The sequence below is a fragment of the Sorex araneus genome, chromosome 5 (assembly GCF_027595985.1).
Source record: "Sorex araneus isolate mSorAra2 chromosome 5, mSorAra2.pri, whole genome shotgun sequence".
NCBI lineage: Eukaryota > Metazoa > Chordata > Mammalia > Eulipotyphla > Soricidae > Sorex > Sorex araneus.
In genome coordinates this window covers 183,757,185-183,780,203 of record NC_073306.1, presented here as the reverse complement: position 1 = coordinate 183,780,203, position 23,019 = coordinate 183,757,185, and the positions used below count along the sequence as shown (strand labels likewise).

At 43.1% G+C, this 23,019-nt stretch overlaps 1 protein-coding gene across 5 annotated transcripts; it reads left to right on the top strand.

Moving 5' to 3' along the window:
- Nucleotides 1–47: 47 nt before the first annotated feature.
- AASDH (aminoadipate-semialdehyde dehydrogenase) lies at nt 48–22,298 on the top strand. Of its 5 annotated transcripts, XM_055140507.1 has the most exons (16): nt 71–342; nt 1,061–1,223; nt 2,549–2,819; nt 4,605–4,725; nt 6,069–6,385; nt 7,741–7,933; nt 8,422–8,663; nt 9,359–9,465; nt 11,321–11,493; nt 11,918–12,110; nt 12,894–13,009; nt 14,773–15,529; nt 16,469–16,632; nt 18,100–18,222; nt 19,389–19,520; nt 21,465–22,298. In XM_055140507.1, the coding sequence occupies exons 3-16, from the start codon at nt 2,590–2,592 to the stop codon at nt 21,852–21,854; spliced, it is 3,258 nt and encodes a 1,085-aa protein (XP_054996482.1). In that variant the 5' UTR covers nt 71–342; nt 1,061–1,223; nt 2,549–2,589; the 3' UTR covers nt 21,855–22,298. The 5 variants fall into 5 exon arrangements, 4 of the variants coding, with proteins under 4 accessions (XP_054996482.1, XP_004616501.2, XP_054996484.1 ...); XR_008630329.1 differs by lacking the exon at nt 21,465–22,298 and having other exon boundaries at nt 48–342; nt 16,469–16,733; XM_004616444.2 differs by lacking the exon at nt 1,061–1,223.
- Nucleotides 22,299–23,019: the final 721 nt, after the last annotated feature.

The window sequence follows — 23,019 nt, the reverse complement described above, 5'->3', positions numbered from 1 at the left end:
ACGTGCTTCCTCCCGAATCGTATCCTCAGCTTCCGTGCGGGGCGGGACTGGGCCGCTAGTGATGACGTCACCCGGAGGCGCAGACGATTCGCGGAAGTACCGTCCTGCTCGGCTCCCCGCCCCGCGCGCTGGCTTTATTCCTTGTCGCTAACTGTTGCCTCTGGATGTGGGGGGAGAAGGGTATCGGGCTCTCGGGCGGAGAGTCTGGAGGGAATCGTGATCGGTCACCTCGCCTCACTCCTCCAGGCCTTTCCGAGGGACTCAAGGTGGAGGCGGGTCCGGGCGGGATGCTGCGTGAGGTTGGCGCCTGAACCCCGGACCTCGGCCGGCGCGCTTGCAGAGGTTTGCACGCTTTCTAGCTCGCCACCTGGCCTGGGGTTTGAGTTTGGTCTAGGGTGTGCTGCAGAAGCTAAATTGTACCTGGGTGGTTCCTGCCGAGTTCTGTCCTCTATCCCCACCATCTGCTCTTCGCCATAGCCGGAGATAAACCGGCTCCCCTAATTGCTGGCGTGGTTTCCGAGCCTGAGTGGAGGAGTATTTTGGAATCCCTCACGTGCAGCTTCTTAAAAGCAGCTGCATGATGTAAGAAGCCGTAGGTGACTGGAAACAAATAATTTGCTCTTAATGTAAAATCACTAGTAATCCAGGGCAAGTCCACAAAGCAGTAAAATTTGCTGGGCTGGAGCGATAGTACAGCGGGTAGGGAGCTTGTCATGAACGGGGTTCAACCCTGGCGCCCCGTATAGTCGCGCGAGCATCGCGAGGAGTAATTCCTGAGTGAGTAACCCTTAAGCATCGCCGATTGTCCCCCCGAAACAAAAACAAACCAATAGAGTATGTTAACATATTGAGCTTTGATGACTGGCGGCAATGCGCTGGGCAAAGTAAGTGGGGTTCTATTTCTCGCGCCTCACCGTATTCCCAGAGTCCCCCCCAAACAATGACAGAGTTCTGACGACTAAATAGAAGCCTCTGCAACTGCAAAATAGCAAATATTTTAATGATCCCGTTACATAATGTTTACCTTGTTTTGTTATTTCTCCCTTTCATACATTCACAGAAATGTATAGGCACCCAATACATGTAATCTGTATTGGAAGTAATGTATTTGTGATTCAGCTAATGAAAATAAAAATGTTGGACAGCTGCAAGACATTCTGCCTTAACTTTCTGTAGTCGCCACTGGGAGACTGGCCATTAGAAGTTAAAAGTCAATTGTATAGGTATGTGGCATAATTTGTCATAAACGTGCCATTTTCCCTTTTTAATTTATTTTTGATATCAACTAATTTTAGAATGTAATGTGTCAATTAGATTGTCCTATGGAGAATTATTGTAATTTATTTTGCATTTATTGCACATAAATTAATTTAGGGGAGATGAGGGTATTCCCCCTCCCGGTGTTTGTGGGACCCTGGGTGCCAGGGATCAAATCTGAGACTGCTACATAAAACAGTCCTTTGAACCATCTCCATAAGCCAGATTTTGGGAGGAATACCATAATATGATAACAACATAGTTTAGGCAATTTGTTATGCATGTTTGGGGAGAGGGTAGCAGAAGGATCCCTTCTGCATTAACTAAAATTCTCAGGTGATGGAACTGGGGGCCCGCAACTTTTTCGGAGTGTGCTTTAACTGTCTCCTGCCCCAACCTCCAAATTCAGTTATTGGAAGTAGATTTTATGGGCCCCTAAAGATAGTACAGAATTAAGGTGCTTCTGCTTTGCATGCAGCCTCTTCCAGTTTGATCCTCAGTGCTGCATATGGTCCTCCAAGCTGAGCACAAAGCCAAGAGTAGCCTCTGAGCACCACTGGTTGTAGCCCAAACCCCATCCCACCCAAGAAAGTTGATTTTATGCTCGTTCATCTGTTCAAAATATTAATATAATTATTAAAATTACAGGATTTTAGCCACTTAAACTTAATTTGTAACAATACTTGTAGAAAAATGACAAAAATGAGAATATTCTACTTTAAAAATTATTTCGGTTTGGGCGGCACACACCGTGGTGCTCAGGGTTTACTTCTGGGTTGTGCTCTGGGTACATATGTGGTACCAGGGATCAGACTTGGTTCTGCCATGCAAGGCAAGCATCTTATCCCCAAAGCTGGCACCAAGCATGCCCTGCTTTTTTTTTTTTTTTTAATTTTTATTATATCTCCATGTGGAAAGATACACAGTTTTCAGGTTTATGTCTCAGTTATACAATATTCAAACACCATCCCTTCACCAGTGCCCATATTCCACCACCAAGCATGCCCTGCTTTTAATTTGACTTCATTGGTTAAGATTTTAGCGTTTTTTACATTTTATGCAGATTAGAGAATCGTTTTTACCTGTTTAATTTTCATCTGTGTGTACTACTCTCTTACCAAATTATTATCCAGCACTCTTTCCAGTGTTAACTTGCTTGTTTCAGATTAATTTTCAATTGTCATGGTAAAGTTATAAGATCAAAGGTTCTTTATGTATCCTTTTATAACTACTTTTGTGAGTAGTAAAAGTGTGTTTCTTTTCCTGTACCCCTGACATATCTGTGTTACAGGTAGAGTTCTCTGCACCCGGTGATGCTTAAATTTCAGTGATATGACTCTTCAGGAATTGGTACATCAGGCTGCTTCTCTTTATTCAGATGAAAAAGCTGTATGTTTTGATGACTGTAACAACCAGCCTCCAATATACTATACTTATAGAACTGTAGTTACTCTTGCTTCAGAATTATCACATTTCCTATTATCACACTGTGACTTTCAAGGAATTCGGGAAATTGGCCTCTACTGCCATCCTGGAATAAACTTACCTTCTTGGATTTTAGGGTAATATTTTCTAGAACTGAAACTTCATGTTATTGTAATGTAATTTGTAATTCTCTTACTGCATAGATCATTGTAAATTTTTGTTTGGTTAATTGTTGCATTTTCCTATGTTGTTTGGTCAGTTCTAGGTAAGCTAAAGGATTTGTTTCCCCTGGACTATTGTAGTCATTAATATTAATTAACCTGGCACTGTTTAGGAGGGGTTTAAAATTTTTACAGATTACACAGCTTATAAATACCTCTAAAACACAAGATCTGCTTTTGTCTGCCAAAGGAAAAAGTAATAAATTCTGTTGTTAGATTAAAAAATAAATCAAAAATAATGATTGATTTCTCCCCTCCCCATACTGAAGTTTTAGGTACTAAAGTATTCAGTAAATGAATGCGTAAATGAGTTTTGGGGAATAGTCTTTAAATATTTAGATGTGAAGTGGTAGAACATTTTCATTCAAATATTTGCAAAATGTCTAGTCATTTAAGTTGCTTTATAATATTATCTTCTCATGGTGATTGTTTGTCTTTAATGATTTCTTCATCGGGATTCTGTAAATAAAAGATGCTTAAAGAAGTAGAGAAATTGATACTTATCTCAACATTAGTTAATCAAATAATTATACACACATAAAGGGAAAGTTTAAGTGTTTATTTTTATCTAATGATTGACAAAAATGTGTTGAGGATTTACTGTGTGCAAAGATCTAGTGTCTTCAAAGTATACATCAAGTACTTTTATTTGAAATGTTTACTTTGTATAAGGGGCAAAGAGGTAGTGCATGGGTTAAGACACTTGTCTTGATTGCAGCCAACCCCAGTTTGATTCCTGGAACTGCATTTGGTTCTCTGAGCACTGATGGGTGGGGCCTAACCCCCTTCAACCTCCCAACCATAAAGAACAAACAAAATGATTACTTAGATCTTACACAAACATTGCAACAATATAAACCTTTTCCCCCTTAAAGTATTCTGGTTTGGATAAAGTATCTATTTGAATAATGTCTGCTCCTGAATACATTACAGTGAGATATTTAGTTTGTTGTATATTTTCTGATAGAGACAGATAAAGAAGTAATACTATATGTTCGTTATTATAGGTATATTATGCTGTAATATGGACTGGAGCGATAGCACAGCGGGTAGGGCCTTTGCCTTGTACGCGGCCGAACCGGGTTCAATTCCTCTGTCCCTCTCGGAGAGCCCAGCAAGCTACTGAGAGTATCCCACCCACACGGCAGAGCCTGGCAAGCTACCTGTGGCATATTCAATATGCCAAAAACAGTAGCAAGTCTCACAATGGAGATGTTACTGGTGCCGCTCAAGCAAATTGATGAACAATGGGATGACAGTGCTACAATGCTATACTATAAATATATAACTTTGTTTTGTTTGGGGGGCACACCCAGCAGTGCTCAGGGATTACTCCTGGCACTGCTCTGGAATCACTCCTGGAGGGACTTGGGACCATATGTGGTACTAGGGATGGAAACCAGGTTGGCCGTATGCAAGGCAAATGCTCTTATGTGCTGTATAATCTCTCCAGTCCTGTATGACATGATTTTGCAGGAAAACCTTGAATTTCTCTAAATTAAGTCATGAGAATTTAATACAATAAATAATCAGAATGTTCAATCTTGAGAGGAAGAAGAAAAACTAAAATGTTAGCCAAAATAAAAGTATTGAAAATCTCAGGTAAATTCGGTAGTAAATTACTTAGAGAACTCGGAATGCTCATAATGAGAACATTCTCAAAAGATGTTTTATGCTGACATTGTACTTTCGTTTCTTCAGAATTCTCCAGGTCCCTGCTGCTTATGCGCCAATTGATCCAGACTCGCCACCCACATTTTCAGCACATTTCATGAAAAAATGTCATCTAAAATTTATTCTTGTTGAAAAACAGCAAATCAGTGTACGTGTATGCATTTGATAATTTGTTCTTGTTAGTTTTTGTTTCTAGGCCCCACTTGGCAGTGCTCAGGGGTTACTCCCAGCCCTGCTTGGGGGCTACTCTGGGAGGCGCGCTTTGGGACTCTGCTTGGATGGCTGCCCTTTGAGCTATAACCCCAGCCCTCGTATATTAAAATTGTTGGAAGGGTTTATTTTTGGATTCCATTAATATTTATTTTTTATGGTTTTTTTTCCTCCATACTCAGCAATGCTCAGGGACTGTCCCTGGCTCTGTGCTCAGGAGGTGACCTTTGGGGAAGCCTAGGACAGCATGTGTGGTACCAGGGATTCAAACTAGGGTCAGCGAGATGCAAGCCAACCTCAACAAACAAACCCCGGACTATTCTCTGATCTCTCTCTCTCTCTCTCTTTCTCTCTCTCTCTCTCTCTCATTGGACCCTGGTTGACTACTTCCAAGGCAAACGCCCTACCCACTGTACTATTTCTCCAGCCCTTACATTTATCTCTCAATCACAAAGGATCCCTTTTCGCCGATTTAGTATCTAAATTTACTAATTTGGCAGAGTTTCCCAGTGTCAGCACTTTAGGCATTTTGTCACTGTCACTGTCATCCCATTGTTTATCGATTTGCTTGAGTGGGCACCAGTAACATCTCCATTGTGAGACTTGTTACTGTTTTTGGCAAATCGAATATGCCACGGGTAGCTAGCGTGCAGGCAAGATACTCTCGGTAGCTTGCCGTGCTCTCCAAGAGGGATGGAGGAATCGAACCTGGGTCGGCCGCGTGCAAGGCAAACGCCCTACCCACCATACTATCGCTCCAGTCCATAGGCATTTTAGGTAGGGTAATTGTTGGGAGCAATAAATCCTCTGTACATTATCAGCTGTTCTGCAAGCTTTTCCTCCTTAAAAATCAGAAAACTGGCAGAGCACTAGTACAGTGGGTAGTTGCCTTGCACACATTTTGACCCCCCAGCACCAGATATGGTCCCTCAGGCCCATCCCTGAGCACCACTGGATATGCTCCTACCCCCCCATAAAAAGTTACATTGAACGAGTAGATGAATGCCTCATATAGCTTCTGTGTTTTAAAATAAAATGTCTTGGGGCTGGAGAGATAGCACAGCGGGTAGGGTGTTTGCCTTGCACGCGGCCGACCTGGGTTCAAATCCCAGCATCCCATATGGTCCCCTGAGCACAGCCAGGGGTAATTCCTGAGTGCAGAGCCAGGAGTAACCCCTGTGCATTGCCAGGTGTGACCCAAAAAGCAAAAAAAAAATAAATAAAAAAATAAAATAAAATGTCTTGACATTAATATTACAAATGTTATTTCCCATCCAATAGAAATTCAGATCTTCCTATGAAACATTATTGACCTATGATAACACCGCTCTTGAACATAATGACCTAATACTCTTGAAACTTCACTGGGAAAATACTGTGGTGAGCTTGGAGATAAATGATGGAAAAGGAAAATATGAGAAAGACAAATTGGACAGTTCCAGGGCTGGGAACAGCCATGGAGAAAAGTCCGAGGAGCACATGGATGCAACGCGAAAGGAGTGCCTGGCCTATGTGCTGCATACTTCGGGCACCACTGGGACCCCTAAAATTGTGAGAGTACCTCACGCATGCATCGTGCCAAACATCCAGCATTTTCGGTAGGTGCTATCCTTCTGCCCTTCAGAACTCTGTGCTGTTGTTATTCATTTCGGGCGGGGAAGCGTTGCAACATACCCAGTGGTCCTTAGTGCTTATTTGTGACTGTGTGCTCAGGGGTCACTCCCAGCAGTGCTCAGGAGACCTCATGGGGTGCTGGGGGTGCATGCAAGGCAAGCTCCTTACCTGCTATACTGTTTCTCAGGCCCCAGCTCTTAAAGACCTTCAACTCCGTAAGCCCAGCCTACCCAGGGTAATGTCCCTTGGATGCATTGGTCCTCATCGGGTTAGGGGTTCTAACTATAGCTGTGGGGGTTTGTTACCGATGTGCCTCGATAAATATGTGATGAAATAACTGGACTGGGGGGACACACCACAGGCTGGATTTGGACACAAGAGCCCTGGCAGCCTGCACTGCCCACTGCCCCACTACTGAGTAGTCCCTGAGCACGGTGCAGTGTGTCCCCATACAAACAGAAACCATACAGTGCTGAGAGAAGCTGTATGTGCTGTCACCGGACTGCCCGTCCTGTGCTCCAGCTCCCAGAGGCCTTTTCCTCTCTGCCTTCACCGAAATTTGGAGAGCTCCTCAGTCCAGTGAAGCCGACACATCAGAGAGCCTCACAGATAAAATGAGCCACGGAGGATGTGGCTTTCTAAGGCCACGGAGGTAGTTCAGAAGCCCCAGGCAGAGTAGCCTCTGTGCACCGAGGTGTGTCCCAAAACACGCCTCCCACATATACAGTGGATACTACTTTAAGTGACCTTGATCCTCTAGCTGTACAGAAGAGTTCTGGAGCTGGACTGATAGTACAGTGGGTAGGGTGCTTGCCTTGCATGCAGCTGACCTGGGTTCGATCCCCAGCATCCCATATGGTCCCCCATGCCTCTAGGAGTGATCCCTAAGATAGAGTCAGGAGTAACCCCTGAGCATCTCCAGGCGTGTTCCAAAAACCAAGGGAGGGAGAAAAGGAGGGCGGGTGGGGGGAGAAGAAGAAGAGTTCTAGTATTAATAGCCCTATTTTGATTACTCCGAGTAGAGGGAATCGGATTTGACCAAGATTTAGAAATGTAAAGGATCGTAGGTGGGATTTTTTTTTTTTTAAAGAATGTGTGTTGATTTCAGCGCTAGTCATTTCTTTTTCTTTTTTCTTTTTTCTTTTAGGGGGTCACAGCGATGCTCTGGGGTTACTCTTGGGTCTGCACTCGGGAATTACTCCTGGCAGTGCTTGGGAGAGCATATGGGATGTGGGGATTGATCCCGGGTTGGCTGCGTGCAAGGCAGACGCCCTCCCGGCTGTGCTAGGGCTCCGGCAGTGTTAGCCACTTCTAACTGCTCTGTTTTGTTTTGCCTTAGGGAAATTTTTGAAGTCACACAAAATGATGTTTTGTTTCTAGCTTCACCTTTGACTTTTGACCCTTCTGTGGTGGAAATATTTGTTGCTCTGTCAAGTGGTGCCTCTCTGCTTATTGTACCAACTTCAGTCAAAATGCTCCCGTCAAAATTAGCTGCTGTCCTCTTTTCCCGTCACAGAGTGACTGTTTTGCAAGTACGTTTTGAGACAACGTGGAATGTTTTGTCTTTCATTATTCTGTCTTTTAAGTAGATTTTGTTTCTGTTTGGGGGCTCCACCTGGCAGTGTTTGGCAAACAGTATATAGTGAGCCAGAGAGCTAACCAGGGCCAGCTATGCTTGCCTTGCCTCTCTCTCTCGCCCTGCAGCCTTTAAAAAAAAGAAAAGAAAAATTTTTGTATGCTTTTTCTACAGAAAGATAATGAGATAGGAACTATGAATTGCTTTTACAGATTTTTCCCCGTAAAAGGTTAAGAAGCTTAATTTTGGGAGCCCACATGGAAATGAACGCTGTGTCTATCAAAGGGTAAATCTTACTTGGAAAAACTATACCAGCAGCCTTATCTTCTAAATGTAGAAAACAAATGTGAAAGCAAAAATGCTCCCCAAGTTAAGCTTCTTAACCTTTTACGGTTTTGTTAAAACCCGGAAGAAAGAAGTACATTGTTTTTCATTTTCTTGCAGGCAACACCAACTTTGCTTAGAAGATTTGGGGCTCAGCTTCTCAAGTCTACAGTTTTATCCACCAGTACTTCTCTCCGTGTGTTAGCCCTCGGTGGGGAAGCGTTTCCTTCACTGGCTGGACTCAGGAGCTGGAGAGGAGAAGGCAATAGAACGCAAATATTTAATGTTTATGGCATCACAGAGGTATCAAGTTGGGCAACATTTCACAAGATCCCAGAAGAGATTCTTAACTCCACTCTGAAGTAAGGGTTTGTTTTAATTACCGGACAGGATAAAAAGAAATATTTTCTTTTTCCAGAAAAATCTTTTTTTTTTGGCACAAACCCAGTTCTGGTACTCAGGATACTGCGGGAGGTTCACACGATGGAGCCAGGCCTCTTGGTTGCAAAACCTGCTTTGCCTGCACTGAGCCCTTTGCGTCTCTCCAATGCTTTTCCAGAATCTTAATTCTAATCGCACTTTTTATAAACTCTGGGGTAGTAATTTTAGAAATACCTTTTTTTTCCCCCTTTAGTGCTGGAGATTGAATCCAGGACTTCGCATGTGTCAGGCATATGCTCTGCCACTGAGTTGCATTCCTCACTCTAGAAGAACTATTTTATCTCGAATTTCCAGCTGGGACTCCAGAGCCTTATAATACTAGGTGCTACAGAACCTCCGACAACTTTTTGACACCAAACAATGAAGAACATAGAATATATTCAATGAAAAACATAGAATAAACTTTCCACTTAACCTTGTCTTCTAGGCAGTCTTTAAATTATAGCATAACAATTTTTTTTAAAATCTTTGTCTTCTTTAGTGTTAAATGTATTGGAAAGTGTTAAATGTATCCTCTGTAAGAATGAATGAGCATCATAAGAAAAGCATCTTAAGATGCTCATGAAATGAGATCTTAAAATTCTGATTAGAATGGTTGTCTTGTTCTTTTATGCAGACGTGAAACGCCTGTACCACTGGGATTTCCCCTGCTTGGAACAGTGGTTGAAGTCAGAGATTCTGCTGGTTCCACAATTCAGGAAGGCACGGGCCAAGTGTTTTTAGGTGGGTTTTTACATTTATTGACAGAAAAAATTTAAGTTATTATTAGCATTATAATCCAGAGGTCCTTATTCTTTGTTTCAAACCCTCTTAAGCCACGGATTCCTAGGGGCCGGGCTCCCCCGCTCCTCACGGGGGGCTTCTCTGTCGGAGCAGGCTCGCGCTTCCCCTGAACCCAGGCACCTTTCTCTATGGCTTCCTTTTTTTCCTCATCATTTTCCTTTCCACGTTCCCAGTGGCTATCTTTGACTCTTTTTTTTTTTTCTTTTTGGGTCACACCCAGCGATGCTCAGGGGTTACTCCTGGCTTTGCACTCAGAAATTACTCCTGGCAGTACTTGGGGGACCATATGGGTTGCCGGGGATCGAACCCGGGTCGGCCTCGTGCAAGGCAAACGCGCTACCCACAGTGCTATCGCTCCAGCCCCACTGTCTTTGACTCTTTCGAGTGTTTCATATTCCTCATGTGCACATTATTTCTCCTGGCAAGAATCTTGCCCTTATTTGTTTGTAACAAGGCTGACAGCATGCTGGGTAACTGCACACTCTCCTAGTTCTGCTGTGAACTGTGGATTTGTTCTGTTTTGAACAGTGTCCACTCCCTTTATGGCCTCAGTTTCAGCTTTTCTTGTAAATCCCCTTACGTGTGGCCCTAAAAGCAACTCCATATTTTCTAAAAATTACAGAGAACACATAGTGGGGCCTCTCCTTTATCACTTTTTGGTCATTTTGACAATTTCCTGGAAGATGGTGGTGGTGCTGGCTGAAAGATTACAAATTATTCTTCAGTAGGAAAAAAGCAAATCTAAAGACAAAAAGTTTTGATCTTTTCATTTTGTATTTTTTCCATTTTCTTATACTCACTGTTCTTTTAGTGATGACTTTTTTATTTCATCCTCATAGTTATGAAATAGTTAATCAGTTGCCATAATTATTTCAGTTAAAAATGTCTTACTGCCTAAGAGAAGGTAGAAAAGTAATTTTAAAATGACCTTCTTTCCGTCCTTCCATGCCAGGGTTGGAACCTGGGTCTGCTGCATACAAGACAGGTGCCTACTCATTATTATATTATCTTTCCAGACCTGTGTATTTGTAGCCAAAGTCTTTTTAATCACTAACCTAATCAGTCTCCCCCTTTCCCAAAGGTGCTCTGTAGGCCTGGAGAGCTTTCCAGCAGTTCTGACAATAGGCCCAAGGACAAGGCACCTCGGGCCCTATTAATGGTGCTGAGGTGCAGGGTGGGTTGGGAGATAGAGGCACACATAGGTACTCCTTTGGGGGGTGCACACAATAGTGATTAGACGATCCTGTGGTGCTGGGGATTGAACTGGAGTCAACTTCATTTGAGACGTGTCTTAAACCCTGTGCCTTAAACATGCCTTAAACCCTTAAGACCTGGACTGTTTCTCCAGCCCCTGAAGAATTTTTTTAAGCCACTTATATTTTTAGAAATAAATCTTGGGGGGCTGGAGTGATAGGTAGGGCATTTGCCTTGCATGCGGCCGACCCAAGTTCGATTCCCAGCATCCTATATGGTCCCCCAAGCATCGCCAGGAGTAATTCCTAAGTGCATGAGCCAGGAGTAACCCCTGAGCATGGCTGATATAACCCAAAAAGCAAAAAAAAAAAAAAAAAAAGAAGAAGAAAAGAAATAAATCTTGTTTTATCCTTTTGCTTATTTACTGAGGTAACTTATCTTTTAATCAGACGGCATTTCATAGTGAATACCCCTTTCCATATTAGCATTCAAAAACTTGGAACTTTGCAGCTGAATATTTGGTGATATTCTAGGTTTGGTGGTTTGTGATATGGTTTCTCTCTAGTTGTTTCAATGGCCATGGCCTTTCTATCTTGTGAAGGTGGCAAGAACAGAGTATGTTTTCTGGATGATGAGATAACCGTGCCATTTGGCACAATGAGAGCCACAGGAGACTTTGTGACCATGGAAGGCGGAGAGATGTTTTTCTTGGGACGGAAGGACAGTCAGATCAAACGTCATGGCAAACGCCTTAACATCGAAATTGTACAACAGGTAGAACTTTGGAGTATTTGGGTTGCGGGGACAGTGTGGCAACACCTGGCCGTGCTGAGAAGCTGCTTCTGGTTCTATGCTCAGGAGTCAGTCCTGGCAAGACTCAGGGGACCATGTAGGGTGCTGAGGATTGAACCCAGTCTGACCTGCAGGGCAAGCTGCCTGCTATTCTCTGTCTTCAGCCCTGACTCCTGGCAGGTAGACCTAAGAGATGCCAGGGTTTGAACCTGGTCCGGTGTGTGCAAGGTTCTCCCTGCCTACTGTATTATCTGTCCAGCTCCTATTATAATAATATTATCATTATTATTTTAAATCTCCAGTCCTTTTCCAAACTATTTTGACTGTTGACTCAGATGTAATAAGCTTGAGCATTTGGGCAGCGTGTTTTTCTGCAATTTTGGTAAATTCAGGTACCCTCTTACAGGTTGCCGAAGGAATTGAACAAGTGGAGGCTTGTGCTGTGATCTGGTGTAATCAGGAAAAGTTAATTCTGTTCACGGTGTCCAAAGCTGATTTAGGAAAGGATTATATCTTTCACGAACTGCAGGAACGGCTTCCAAGTCACGCAGTCCCTGATGATCTCGTGCCAGTTGATGCACTACCATTTACTTCTCATGGTAAAATAGCGTGAAGTAGATCTGTCAGATGTCAGACGCAGACTGTATTCATAACTGGTTGAATGCCCACTTAAATTATTACTGATATCACTATTGCCAGTATTTATTGTGGTAGACTTGTGAAATGCTTTGCATAATTAACTTACTTTATCTCCAGGAGATCCTGGTGGTTTTCCCATTTGTAGTTGTGGGAAGCTAAAGCTAAAACGAGATTAAGTAATTGCCCCCATATCACACTGCTTCTAGGTTGGTGGAGATGAAATTCAGTCTTGGCCTGTTTTATTCCAAGACATAGACTGTTGATCACTGTATGATACTGCTTTCCCAATTTCATTATTTTTCCAGAGCCGGGGATTGAGCTCAGTGCCTTAGGCATGTAAAGGTTGCTTTCTATTTGCTGAAATAGACTCTGGCCCTGTTGCCTTCCCAATTTTATCTCTGTTTAATTAGCTGTACCAGTGATGGAAGCCAGAGCCTCATACTTAGAAGGCATAAACTTTGCCAGTGAGCCACAAAACTGGCCCGCTCATATATATTTAATATATCAATTGTTAGAAGTGCAGTGATTACTTCTAGTCCTATTTCTTTAGCCTGTTAAGTTTCCCTTTTTCCTCTTATCTGTTGCCCACTATTCTTGATAGCATTGGGTTGGGTTGACTTTTTTAGAACTGACTATGACAAATTAACTATAGAATTTCTATCCTCTACAATGAAAAATATTTTTATATTCTTGAAAAATAAGAGATTGAGGTTGAAATTAAACTTTTTCTCTTTTACATTAAGGCAAAGTTGATGTTTCACAGTTAAATAAGATTTATTTGAACTACATAAACTTGAAGTCTGAGAGTAAGCTTAATGGAAAAAAGGAACTGTGGGAAAAATTACAGCATTTGTGGAAGGTACAATTTTTAAGATACAAATTTTTACTTTAAAGAGGTCATTTTATACAAAGGGAAGGCTAATATTCTAGGAAGTCTGATAGTATTTTCTTTTTTTGTTTGATTTTATTTATTTGAGAATTTTTGGGGGGATTAGGGAGCTCACCCAGCTGTGCTCTCAGGGCTTCCTGTGGCTCTGCATTCAGGCTCACTGCTGGTAGTGCTTAGGGGACTGCAGGAGGTACCCCTGAACCCAGGTCAGCTGTGTGCAAGGCAAGCTCCTACCCGATGTTCTATCTCTCTGGTCCTTATTTTTATTTTTGGTTTTGGTTTTGGGTCACCCCAGCTGCACTCAGTTCTGTCTGACAGGGTTTGGGGAACCATATGTTGTGCAAGGAATAAAACCTTAGTCAAGCTGTGTGCAAGGCAAGTGCCTTATCTTCTGTACAGTCTCTCCAGCCCAGTCGGCTGACATTTTCTAAGAATCATTGTTGCCTAGATGCTAAGTAGTAGTAGTAGTAGTTAAATTGGTTTGATTTGATTTGGAATAAGTGTATATGTGTTACTATAACCATAGGTCATTGCAGTTTTTCCCTAGAGTAAATGCAGAATTTTCTAAAGGGTTCTAAAAAGGTATAAATTGTATAGTTTTTTTTAGAAAGTAGAGTGTATATTCAAAGTCATATATTTCATTTTTAGATACTTCAAAAGTAATTTTGTATCTAATATTACTGAAATCGCAAGTATTAGCAATTCAACTCTTTTTTGTCTTTTTGTTTTGGGGCACACCCAGTGGTGCTAATTGGCTGTACACTCAGGGTCACTCCTGGTAGTGCTCAGGGGGCTTTATAGGACACCAGGGATCAAACCTGGGTCATTGAACCTGGGTACAAGGCATGTGCCCACCTGCTGCACTATTACTCCAGCCCCATTTGTATAATTTGTTCCTTGTTTTATGGGTAGAAAAGCTGCTTAATGGGAAGTATACTTTTTATTTTTTGAATAAGTGTGTGACAGAATTAGTGGCATGGTGATGGTCTCCTTTACTATAAAGAAAATACTTTTATTATTAAAAATGTGTGTCTTATGTTCATAACATTAGTGTAGGTCACAAATCACGGATCACGAAAATCCCGTTAATCACCGATTTCTCGGGCAGGCTCAGTAACCTCTCATTTCATCCTTTCCCTGATATCTTAGAAGTCTATCTCGACTCTGCCCTCCCAAGGATGTCGCACTGGGGCTCTTTCAGGGTCAGGGGAATGAGATCCAGCTTGTTACTGGATTTAGCATATGAATACACCATGGGAAGCTTGCAAGGCTTGTCCCATGTGGGCAGGAAACTCTCAGAAGAAGATTGCCAGTTTCTCCCAGAGGGAGAAGTAGATTAAAGATACTGCTTCTGAGAGCTTGCTTTTAAGTCTCTCTCTGGATGTTGGCTGTTGATGGGATTACACACACCTGGGTTCCTCTGCCAGTACCTTCATGCATGAGGCCTGTCCGAACGTGTGGAGAGGGGCCTTGAGCATGGCTGTAACTAGGTTCTGGTGGTCTTCGGCGGCCGGGAGCTCTGCTCGGGGTGGGGAGGGAAGCTGGAGCCCATCCCCTCCGAGGGGCCCCGAGGAAGACAGCCAGGTGTGCAGACAAGAGACTCTCTTAGTGTAGGTATTATATCTAAATTTATATTATCAATATAAATTATCAAGTAATATTATATTACTTGAAAATGTTGAATTATTTTGGTTTTAGACCTTTACTGTATTTCTCCCTTCTATTTTCTATAGTCTATTCTGAATCTCTCAGAATATCCTTCGAAGATTCCTGACGAGTCATTCACAAACTGCGGTGGCGATTCCATAAAATCCATACGGCTCCTCAACGAAATTGAAAGTCTTGTTGGCAGATCAGTACCTGGGCTTTTCGAAATTATCCTTACCAGCTCTATTTCAGAGATTTACAATCATGTTGTTCAAATGGTGTATCCCGATAAAGAAGTGGAATTTAGCAAGAATTGTGCCACCAAAAGAAAATTCAGCGATGTGGATCAAGAGGAAAGCAGCAGGAAATCTTTCCCCCAGATAGCAGCCAGGCCTTCGTGTCCTGCTGGTGATGGTGACCAGAGACGGTCCTTCGTCGCCCTAAGCCGGGGGAGTCAGATATGGTCGCTGAGCGCCACTGGCATTTTCGCCATCCATTCTTCTGATTTAATTTCACAGATGGACTCTCCGAACGTGCCAAGCTCCAGTTCTCCAGCTCTCATTGCCACGTCACCAGAGCCAGCCTGTGTGGCCAAAGATTCTGGAGAGCAGATGGAGTTACGGCTGCGGTGGGGGTCAGACACTGGCAAGTGTATAGACGCCTCCCCGCTCGTGGTGGTACCGGCGGCCGCTCCATCATCCGCAACTGTGTACATTGGCTCTCACTCGCACCGGATGCTGGCAGTTGACCTTTACTCTGGGAAGGTGAAGTGGGAGCAGGTCTTGGGGGATCGGATTGAATCATCAGCCTGTGTATCTAAGTGTGGAAACTTGATTGCAGTGGGTAAGTTTCGGAATTTAAATTGAATTCCCGTAAGAAAATAGTCCCCTCGCTGGAGTGTGCTCACTGCTGATTCCACCCACGCCGCTCGGGACTCCTGCCGGCACCTTTCCTGTCGCAGCAGTTTAGGGACCGGGGCCGGGGCAGAGGCTCCAGAACTGGATTGCCTGGGTCCTGATCCTGGCTTTGCCTTAATAACTTTAATCCTTTCATCTCTGTCATCTTTGCAATGCGGCTCTGCTTCACCGTGAGGCTTACATGAGTTAATAGACTGAGGAATCTTAGAGTAGCGCCCTTCACAAGAAGATAAAAGAGAAAAGGCGAGGCTGGAGTGATAGTACAGCTAGTAGGGTGTTTGACCCGGGTTCCAATCCCAGCATCCCATATGGTCCCCTGAACACCACCAGGAGTAATTTCCTGAGTGGAGAGCCAGAAGTAAACACACCAGTGTATTGCCGGGTGTGACCCAAAAAAAGAAAGAAAAAAAAAGATAAAAGGCTTAACACTGGTTGTTGTTAAAATGTTAGACTTTCTGGAACATGCTAGAAATGGGCGCTTATCCACGTATTATCCGAATTGTCAGAATCCCCCCTGAGGTGGGTATACCTGCGTTCAGCAGAAGACTGAGGCGAGGCAGAGCCTGGTCACATGCCTGTGGATGGTCAGGACAGGTTCTCAGCACATCTGCCCAAGCCTCCCTCCTGCAGCGAGCTTCGTTGGTCTCTTAGTAGAAAATGAGAAACAAGCTTTATTTTAATTTTATACCTCAGGTACTTTCCTTGTGTAGAGCACTCAGTGGTGATTTTACGAACTGTTTGGATTCTGCTTTTCATTGCTGAAGTTTAGATCTGAGCTGAATATAGCGACTGGCTATACATTAAGGACATCAGGTGCAAATTCATGGTTTACATACTCAGATCTCGTCTTTCGGCTTCCCTACAGGCTGTTACAATGGATCAGTTTATGTTCTGAAATGTAGTAGTGGAGAGAAACACTGGGTTTTCACTACCCAGGATGCCGTCAAAAGCTCAGCCGCCCTGGACCCGACCACAGGACTCCTGTACATTGGCTCTCATGACCAGCGCGCATATGCTCTGGACCTTTATGTGAGACTCCATCTCCTCGGCTTCTCCCATAAGTGCAGAAGAGCAAGAAGCTGTCCCATGCCATCGATTGGACGGCAGGGGTTCACAATTTCCCCAGCTGTGTATGTTTGGAGGAAAGAATAAGGGGTTAATTAGCCATTTTACTGTTTTTCTTCCTTACCAAATTTACACAAATGCAATTGGCTACTCAGACTTTTAAATATTTCATGGGGGCTAGAGGCATAGTATATTGGGTAGGACGCTTGCCTTGCACATGGTTTGCTTGGGTTCAGGCTTTGTTACTGCATATAGTCTGTCGATCCTCTAGAAATAATTCCTGAGTGCAGAGCCAGAAATAACCCCTGAGCACAGCCAGGGGTTATTTATTTTAAAAAAAAAACAAAACACAAACACACATAATATTTCATACATTTAATAATGAAAGTGATAAAAATTAAGAACAATAGAGATATAACTGATATTAGAATGATAATTTTTTAATTTTAATTTTTTTTGCTTTTTGGGTCACACCCAGCGATGCACAGGGGTTACTCCCGGCTTTGCACTCAGGAATTACTCCTGGCAGTGCTCAGGGGACCATATGGGATGCTGGGATTCGAACCCGGGTTGGCCGCATGCAAGGCAAACGCCCTACCCGCTATGCTATCGCTCCAGCTCCTAGAATGATAATTTTAAATGTAGATGAGGGTCCTGAGAGATGGTACAGGGTTGCAGGTAGTAGAGGAGGCAGGCCACAGATGGTTCCCCGCCAGGAACCTCTGGGCCTGATGTGAATGAGAGTTACAACTAGTCTGACCTCTGAGGAAAGCAGTTTCATTACTTTAATTTGGTTAAAGTCTTCTAATGGTGCAACCTGGCAACATAATCAAAACCATACACATATACACCAAGATTGTCTATTTATGACTTGTTAATAATATAAAAAAATAGTTTCAGACAGTTTCCAGTAATAGGAATTTTATGCATTAAAGATCAACTTTTAGGGTCTGAAGAGATAGCACAATAGGCACTTTCTTTGCACATGACTAACCCAGGTTCAATCCCCAGCATCCCATATGGTTGCCTGAGCACTGCCGGGAGTAGTTCCTGAGTGCAGAGCCAGGAGTAACCGCTGAGCATCACCAGGTGCAGCCTAACAATATATATATTTATATACTTTTTAGTTTTACAAAGTGAGCTCAATTAGATACCAAGCGTCTTTTCAGAATGATCACATCTACATTATTAATGAGTGTGTGTGTTTGTGCGTGTGCACCTACCAAAAGCATCAGCTTTTGGGAGAATGTAAAAACATTTGTAAACATTTACAAATTCTTTGCCTTCTTTATAACAAATAGATTCTCCTTAGGGAGCATGTATTTTACACTAAAACCAGACTTAGCTAAAGAGACATAATATAATGAGGTCTAGGAAATGTGGATTTGTTAACAGCCTGCAAAACCCCCTAATTTGCTTTCTCTTTCGCAGGCAAAGAAGTGTGTTTGGAAGTCTGACTGTGGGGGTGCGATCTTTTCTTCCCCGTGTGTGACCCTAACTCCACATCATGTATATTTGGCTACGCTGGGAGGACTTCTAGTGGCTGTAAATCCCGTAAGCACAAGAGATGATCTATTATTTTACTACCAACTCTTATTTTCACTTACTTCCCCTGCCCCCCTCTGCTTCTCTTTGTTGTTGTCACTGTGTTGATGGGACTCACACACACCGTGTGTGTGGATTTTCAGCTCCTGGAGCTGGCCAGCACAGTGCTCCCCACTGCCCTGCGCTGCAGCCTGAAATTGCTAGCAGTGCAAAGGCCCTCAGATAGCAGAGCAACCTGGATCATGCTTGGCACATGGGGGGACAGAGGGGCTTCGAATTGGTGACCATTTGCTGGCTTGTATGGCAGACACTTTAAGCCCAGGCGCTGTTTCCCCAGGCCCTTTTATTTACAAAACTACGGGAGTTTTGTGTTGGATTCAGTAAGTTTGAAGCTGTTTACACTAATAGTCCAGCTCTCGCTGAATCAAAACTATGGAGAGGGCGTAGGAGGTAAGGCACTTGTCTTGCTTGTGGCTGACGACGTTAGTCTCAGGCACTGCATGTAACGATGCGACAAGCACCTCCATGGGGCACTCCTGAGCACAGAGCCAGGAGTAGTCCCTGAGCATCACTGGATGTGACCGCAACCCTATTCCCCAACCTCCTTAATAGAAAACTGACTATAAATAGAGTCTGGAAAAATGGAAGTCCCAAGTTCCCTCTGTATCTCTGTCACCAGCGTTTTTAGCTGGCAGAATTTTCTTAATCATAGTAAGTTTTTTTCCATTCTAAAGATAAATCTTTTGTTGTTGTTTGGGTTTCGGGTCCACACCCAGTGGTGCGCAAGGCTTAATCCTGGCTCCTGTACTTGCGTTATCACTCCTGGTGGTACTCCGGGAACCATCTGTGGTGCCAGCTTGAATCAGGTTCGGCTCTGTGCAAGCCAAGTACCTTAACTCCAGTTAAGTCCACTCTCTCCAGCCCTTAGGATAGATAGATCTCACGTGATCATGATTTCCTGGATTCACTGTAAGTCTTGACCTTGGCTTCATAAATTGCTCTGATTAATTTTATAGCTGTGTGTTTGTGTACTTGACTCATTTATAATGTCAGCGTGCCACTGAAGCACTTCCGGGTGATTGTAGCTTAGCCTCTGGGAGTCTAAGTGTGCGTTATAGGGGTGATTGATTAGTAGGATGATTTAAATGCTCTGAATTGCTTTTTGCCCGTGATAGGCCACCGGGGATAGACTTTGGAAGCACGTCTGTGGAAAGCCACTCTTCTCTTCTCCACGCGCGTGCCGAGAGTTTGTCTGCGTTGGCTGTGTCGATGGGAATTTACTCTGCTTTACTCACTCTGGAGAACAGGTTAACAATTTCTAGTTTTACTGTGAAAATATTGTCTGCATGTGGGGGGAAATGTGTGTTTTTCACAAAGGCTTAATAGATGATGACAACTGAAATTTAAAAAATTAAGTATCATTCAACTCATTGTGCTGAAAGTTCCGTCTGCTTTTTCCATGGATTTCCCTTTGAGTGAGGCCATCGTGGATTTAGTGGAAGATTCTGATACTTTGCCATCTCCTTCCCCCAGTTAAAGAATATAGCACGAGTTTAGTTAGAACTTCTGTTAGGGCTGTGAAACTGGAAAGAAGCCCTTGCTTTATTTATTTATTTTTTGAGGGGTGCACTTGGGCTATACCCAGCATTGCTCAGAGTTCACTCCTGCTGGTGCTCAAGGGATTAGTCCTATATGGTGCCAGGGACTGAAAGAGGCTCAGCCACATGCAAGGCAGTGCCTTAAGCCCTGAACTGCCTCTGTTGCCCCAGGCCCGTGCCTTATATATGAAATGTGCAGTTTGATATGCAGCTCAGATTTCATTATATTGTGGTCCCATCTTCAACTTCAGGCCTGGGGAGGGAGGCCCCTGAGGGTTACATTTGATCTGTCCACTTCTTTAGATTCCTACAAATGATTGATCTATAGCACACCTGCTGCTGTACCTGTTTTGATAGTACTTTAGCAGTAACATAAGTGATCCCACCTATGGCTTGGGCTGATTCTGGGTGCTTTCTAAACTACATTCAGGGACTGGAGCAACAGTGCAGTAGGTAGGATGTTTGCTTTGCAGGCGGCTGACCTGGGTTCAATCCCCAGCATTCCATATGGCCCTTTGAGTACTGCCAGGAGTAATTCCTGAGCACAGAGCCAGAAGTAAGCTCTGATGGCAACTGGGTGTGGCCCCCAAACAAAAAAATACATTTATTGTGCACAGTCTAACCATCCCTTTTGTTTCACTTGAGTTGCTTTTTTTTTTTTTCTTTTTGGGTCATACCCAATGATGCTCAGGGGTTATTCCTGACTCTGCGCTCAGGAATTACATCTGGTGGTGCTAAGGGTACCATATGGGATGCTGGGAATTGAACCCGGGTCGGCCGCATGCAAGGCAAACGCCCTACCCCCTGTGCTATTGCTCCAGCCCCAACAGTTACTTTTTAATAAAATCTTTTATTAAATTCACTTTTAATTTAGAGTAGTTTGAATTATTCTTACTTTTAGATTCTAAAAAATGGGCAGATATTACTCATAGATGTGTGTTTGTATATATACATATGTATATACATAAATTTTTTAATGAACTTCAAAAAAGACTAGTGTTTTGGCCAAATCAGAGACTGACAACATTACACATCATATTTCATAAACAAGCCCACTGGTTTTTTACTTTTTATCGCTTATTGTATATCTATAAATACTACCTTAGATTTTGGGCTGTCCTTATGCTTTGTCATCAGAATATTGACCAGCAGGTTTGTCTGGTAGCTTTGAAATAAGCAAATACTATAGGGCAGATGTACGACTCATAGCGTTTTGTTAAAACTTTCAAGCAAACATTGCCTTGTAAACCCTGCCTTTTGTTACACCTTCTTCTCTTAAGGAGGAAAGAGTAAGATCGTTTTTCAAGATACAATAAAAAAATCGGTGTAGTTTTCAGTACAGTTTAACTTTGAACTGTTTCTGAACATGCGGGTAATCTCTGTCTTGGTGTTCAAAATGAATTTAACTCTCTGATATTACTCATGGTAAGACAGCTGCAGTGTATTCTGTCCTAGAATTGGCCACTAATACAGAAGTCTAAGGACAACACATTTTGGAAAAAGCCATGTAGCTAGTATTTCATAGCCTACATCTTTTTACATTTTTACTAAAAATTCCATAAAGCTTTTATTGGCAGAGAATTGTTTAAGTGAGATGAATGAATGATCTTTTTTTGTGCTTTTTTTTTTTTTTTTTACCTTTATCTCCCTCAGGTTTGGCAGTTCTCTGCCAGTGAACCCATCTTTTCATCTCCCTGCCCCTCAGCATCAGAGCAAGAAATAATTTTTGGTTCCCACGATTGCTCTATCTACTGTTGTAGTGTGGAAGGGCTCCTCCGGTGGAAATTTAAGACCTCTGCGAGGGTGTACGCAACCCCATTTGTGTTCCCGAATCACAGTCAAGGCAGTGAATCGTTGGTGGCCGCAGCCTCCACTGACGGTAAACTGTGGATCCTGGACGCGCAGAGTGGACGGCTGCGGGGCGTGCATCCCCTCCCTGGAGAAGTGTTCTCGTCTCCTGTGGTCTGGGAGTCCATGCTCGTTATTGGCTGCCGAGACAATGTTGTTTACTGTTTGGATTTACTGTGTGGCAATCAGAAGTGACCAAGTACAGTCTGTACTGGGATATCTGTGAGAAGTTTGGAAATCACTTATCACGGTAAAGTCTGTAAATAATCTTACAATAAAGATTAGATTTTGCATAATAAACTTGTCTATTGCACTTTTTGGGAGAACAACTATATTTTACTTCCAAGAGGAACACCAAATACTTTTTATTTATTTATTTATTTTTTCTTTCTGGGTCACATCCAGCAATGCTCAGGGGTTACTCCTGGTTCTGCACACAGGAATTATTCCTGGTAGTGCTTGGGGTTCCATATGGGATGCCCAGGTTTGAACCCGGGTCAGCCGTGTGCAAGGCAAAACGCCCTACCCACTGTATTCTTGATCTGGCCCCAGCAAATACTTTTTAAAAGGGGTTGCAGAACTAAACACATCGTTTGAGTAGTATTGTCACTTCATTTTATAGTATTTTCTTTAAGCTATAAATGTTCTAATTTGGTTTTTAAAATAGAAGATCTTATGGTGATGGGGGTAGGAAAGGGGGAAGATCAGAATATACTTGGTGGGGTGAAAATACCTAACCTGTGATCAAATATACCATGGTGGGAAAATGGGACTTGCACTGTTGTTTTTTGTTGTTTTTTTTTTGTTGTTGTTGTTGTTGTTTGCTTTTTGGGTCACGCCTGGCGATGCACAGGGGTTACTCCTGGCTTTGCACTCAGGAATTACCCCTGGCGGTGCTCAGGGGACCATATGGGATGCTGGGATTCGAACCTGGGTTGGCCGCGTGCAAGGCAAATGCCCTACCTGCTGTGCTATTGCTCCAGCCCTGTTGGGTTTTTTTTAATAGTTCACTAGGAGACTCTAGGTAACTGAGGCCCCACGGCAGGCCTTCCATCACCCCCCTCGTGTGGCTCAGTGAACCGTTAGCCCTGGGCTTTCTCCTGTGTCTCAGACTTTTCAGCGCCCGCCGTGTCTTCCTTCTCATGGTCGGAAAGTTGAGTGAAACATTCTCTTGTCTGAGACACAGACCATTCAGTTCCACTTTACAACTGAAGGAAACATTTTATTTGCCCCATTTTTTCCCCCAAAAAACACTTTGTGAAAATGATAAAGCACTATATAAAATGCCTGGAAGTTTTTTTCTCCACAAAAACTTGCATGTTGATGGTAACAGAAATTCACACAAACAAAAAACTTGAAA

Excerpts from the sequence above, each read along its gene's own strand:
- AASDH (XM_004616444.2), top strand. The coding sequence starts at position 2,590 with ATGACTCTTCAGGAATTGGTACATCAGGCTGCTTCTCTTTATTCAGAT. Across the intron at positions 2,820-4,604 it reads TTACCTTCTTGGATTTTAGG|AATTCTCCAGGTCCCTGCTG; the intron begins GTAATATTTTCT and ends TCGTTTCTTCAG. Across the intron at positions 16,633-18,099 it reads CATATGCTCTGGACCTTTAT|GCAAAGAAGTGTGTTTGGAA; the intron begins GTGAGACTCCAT and ends TCTCTTTCGCAG.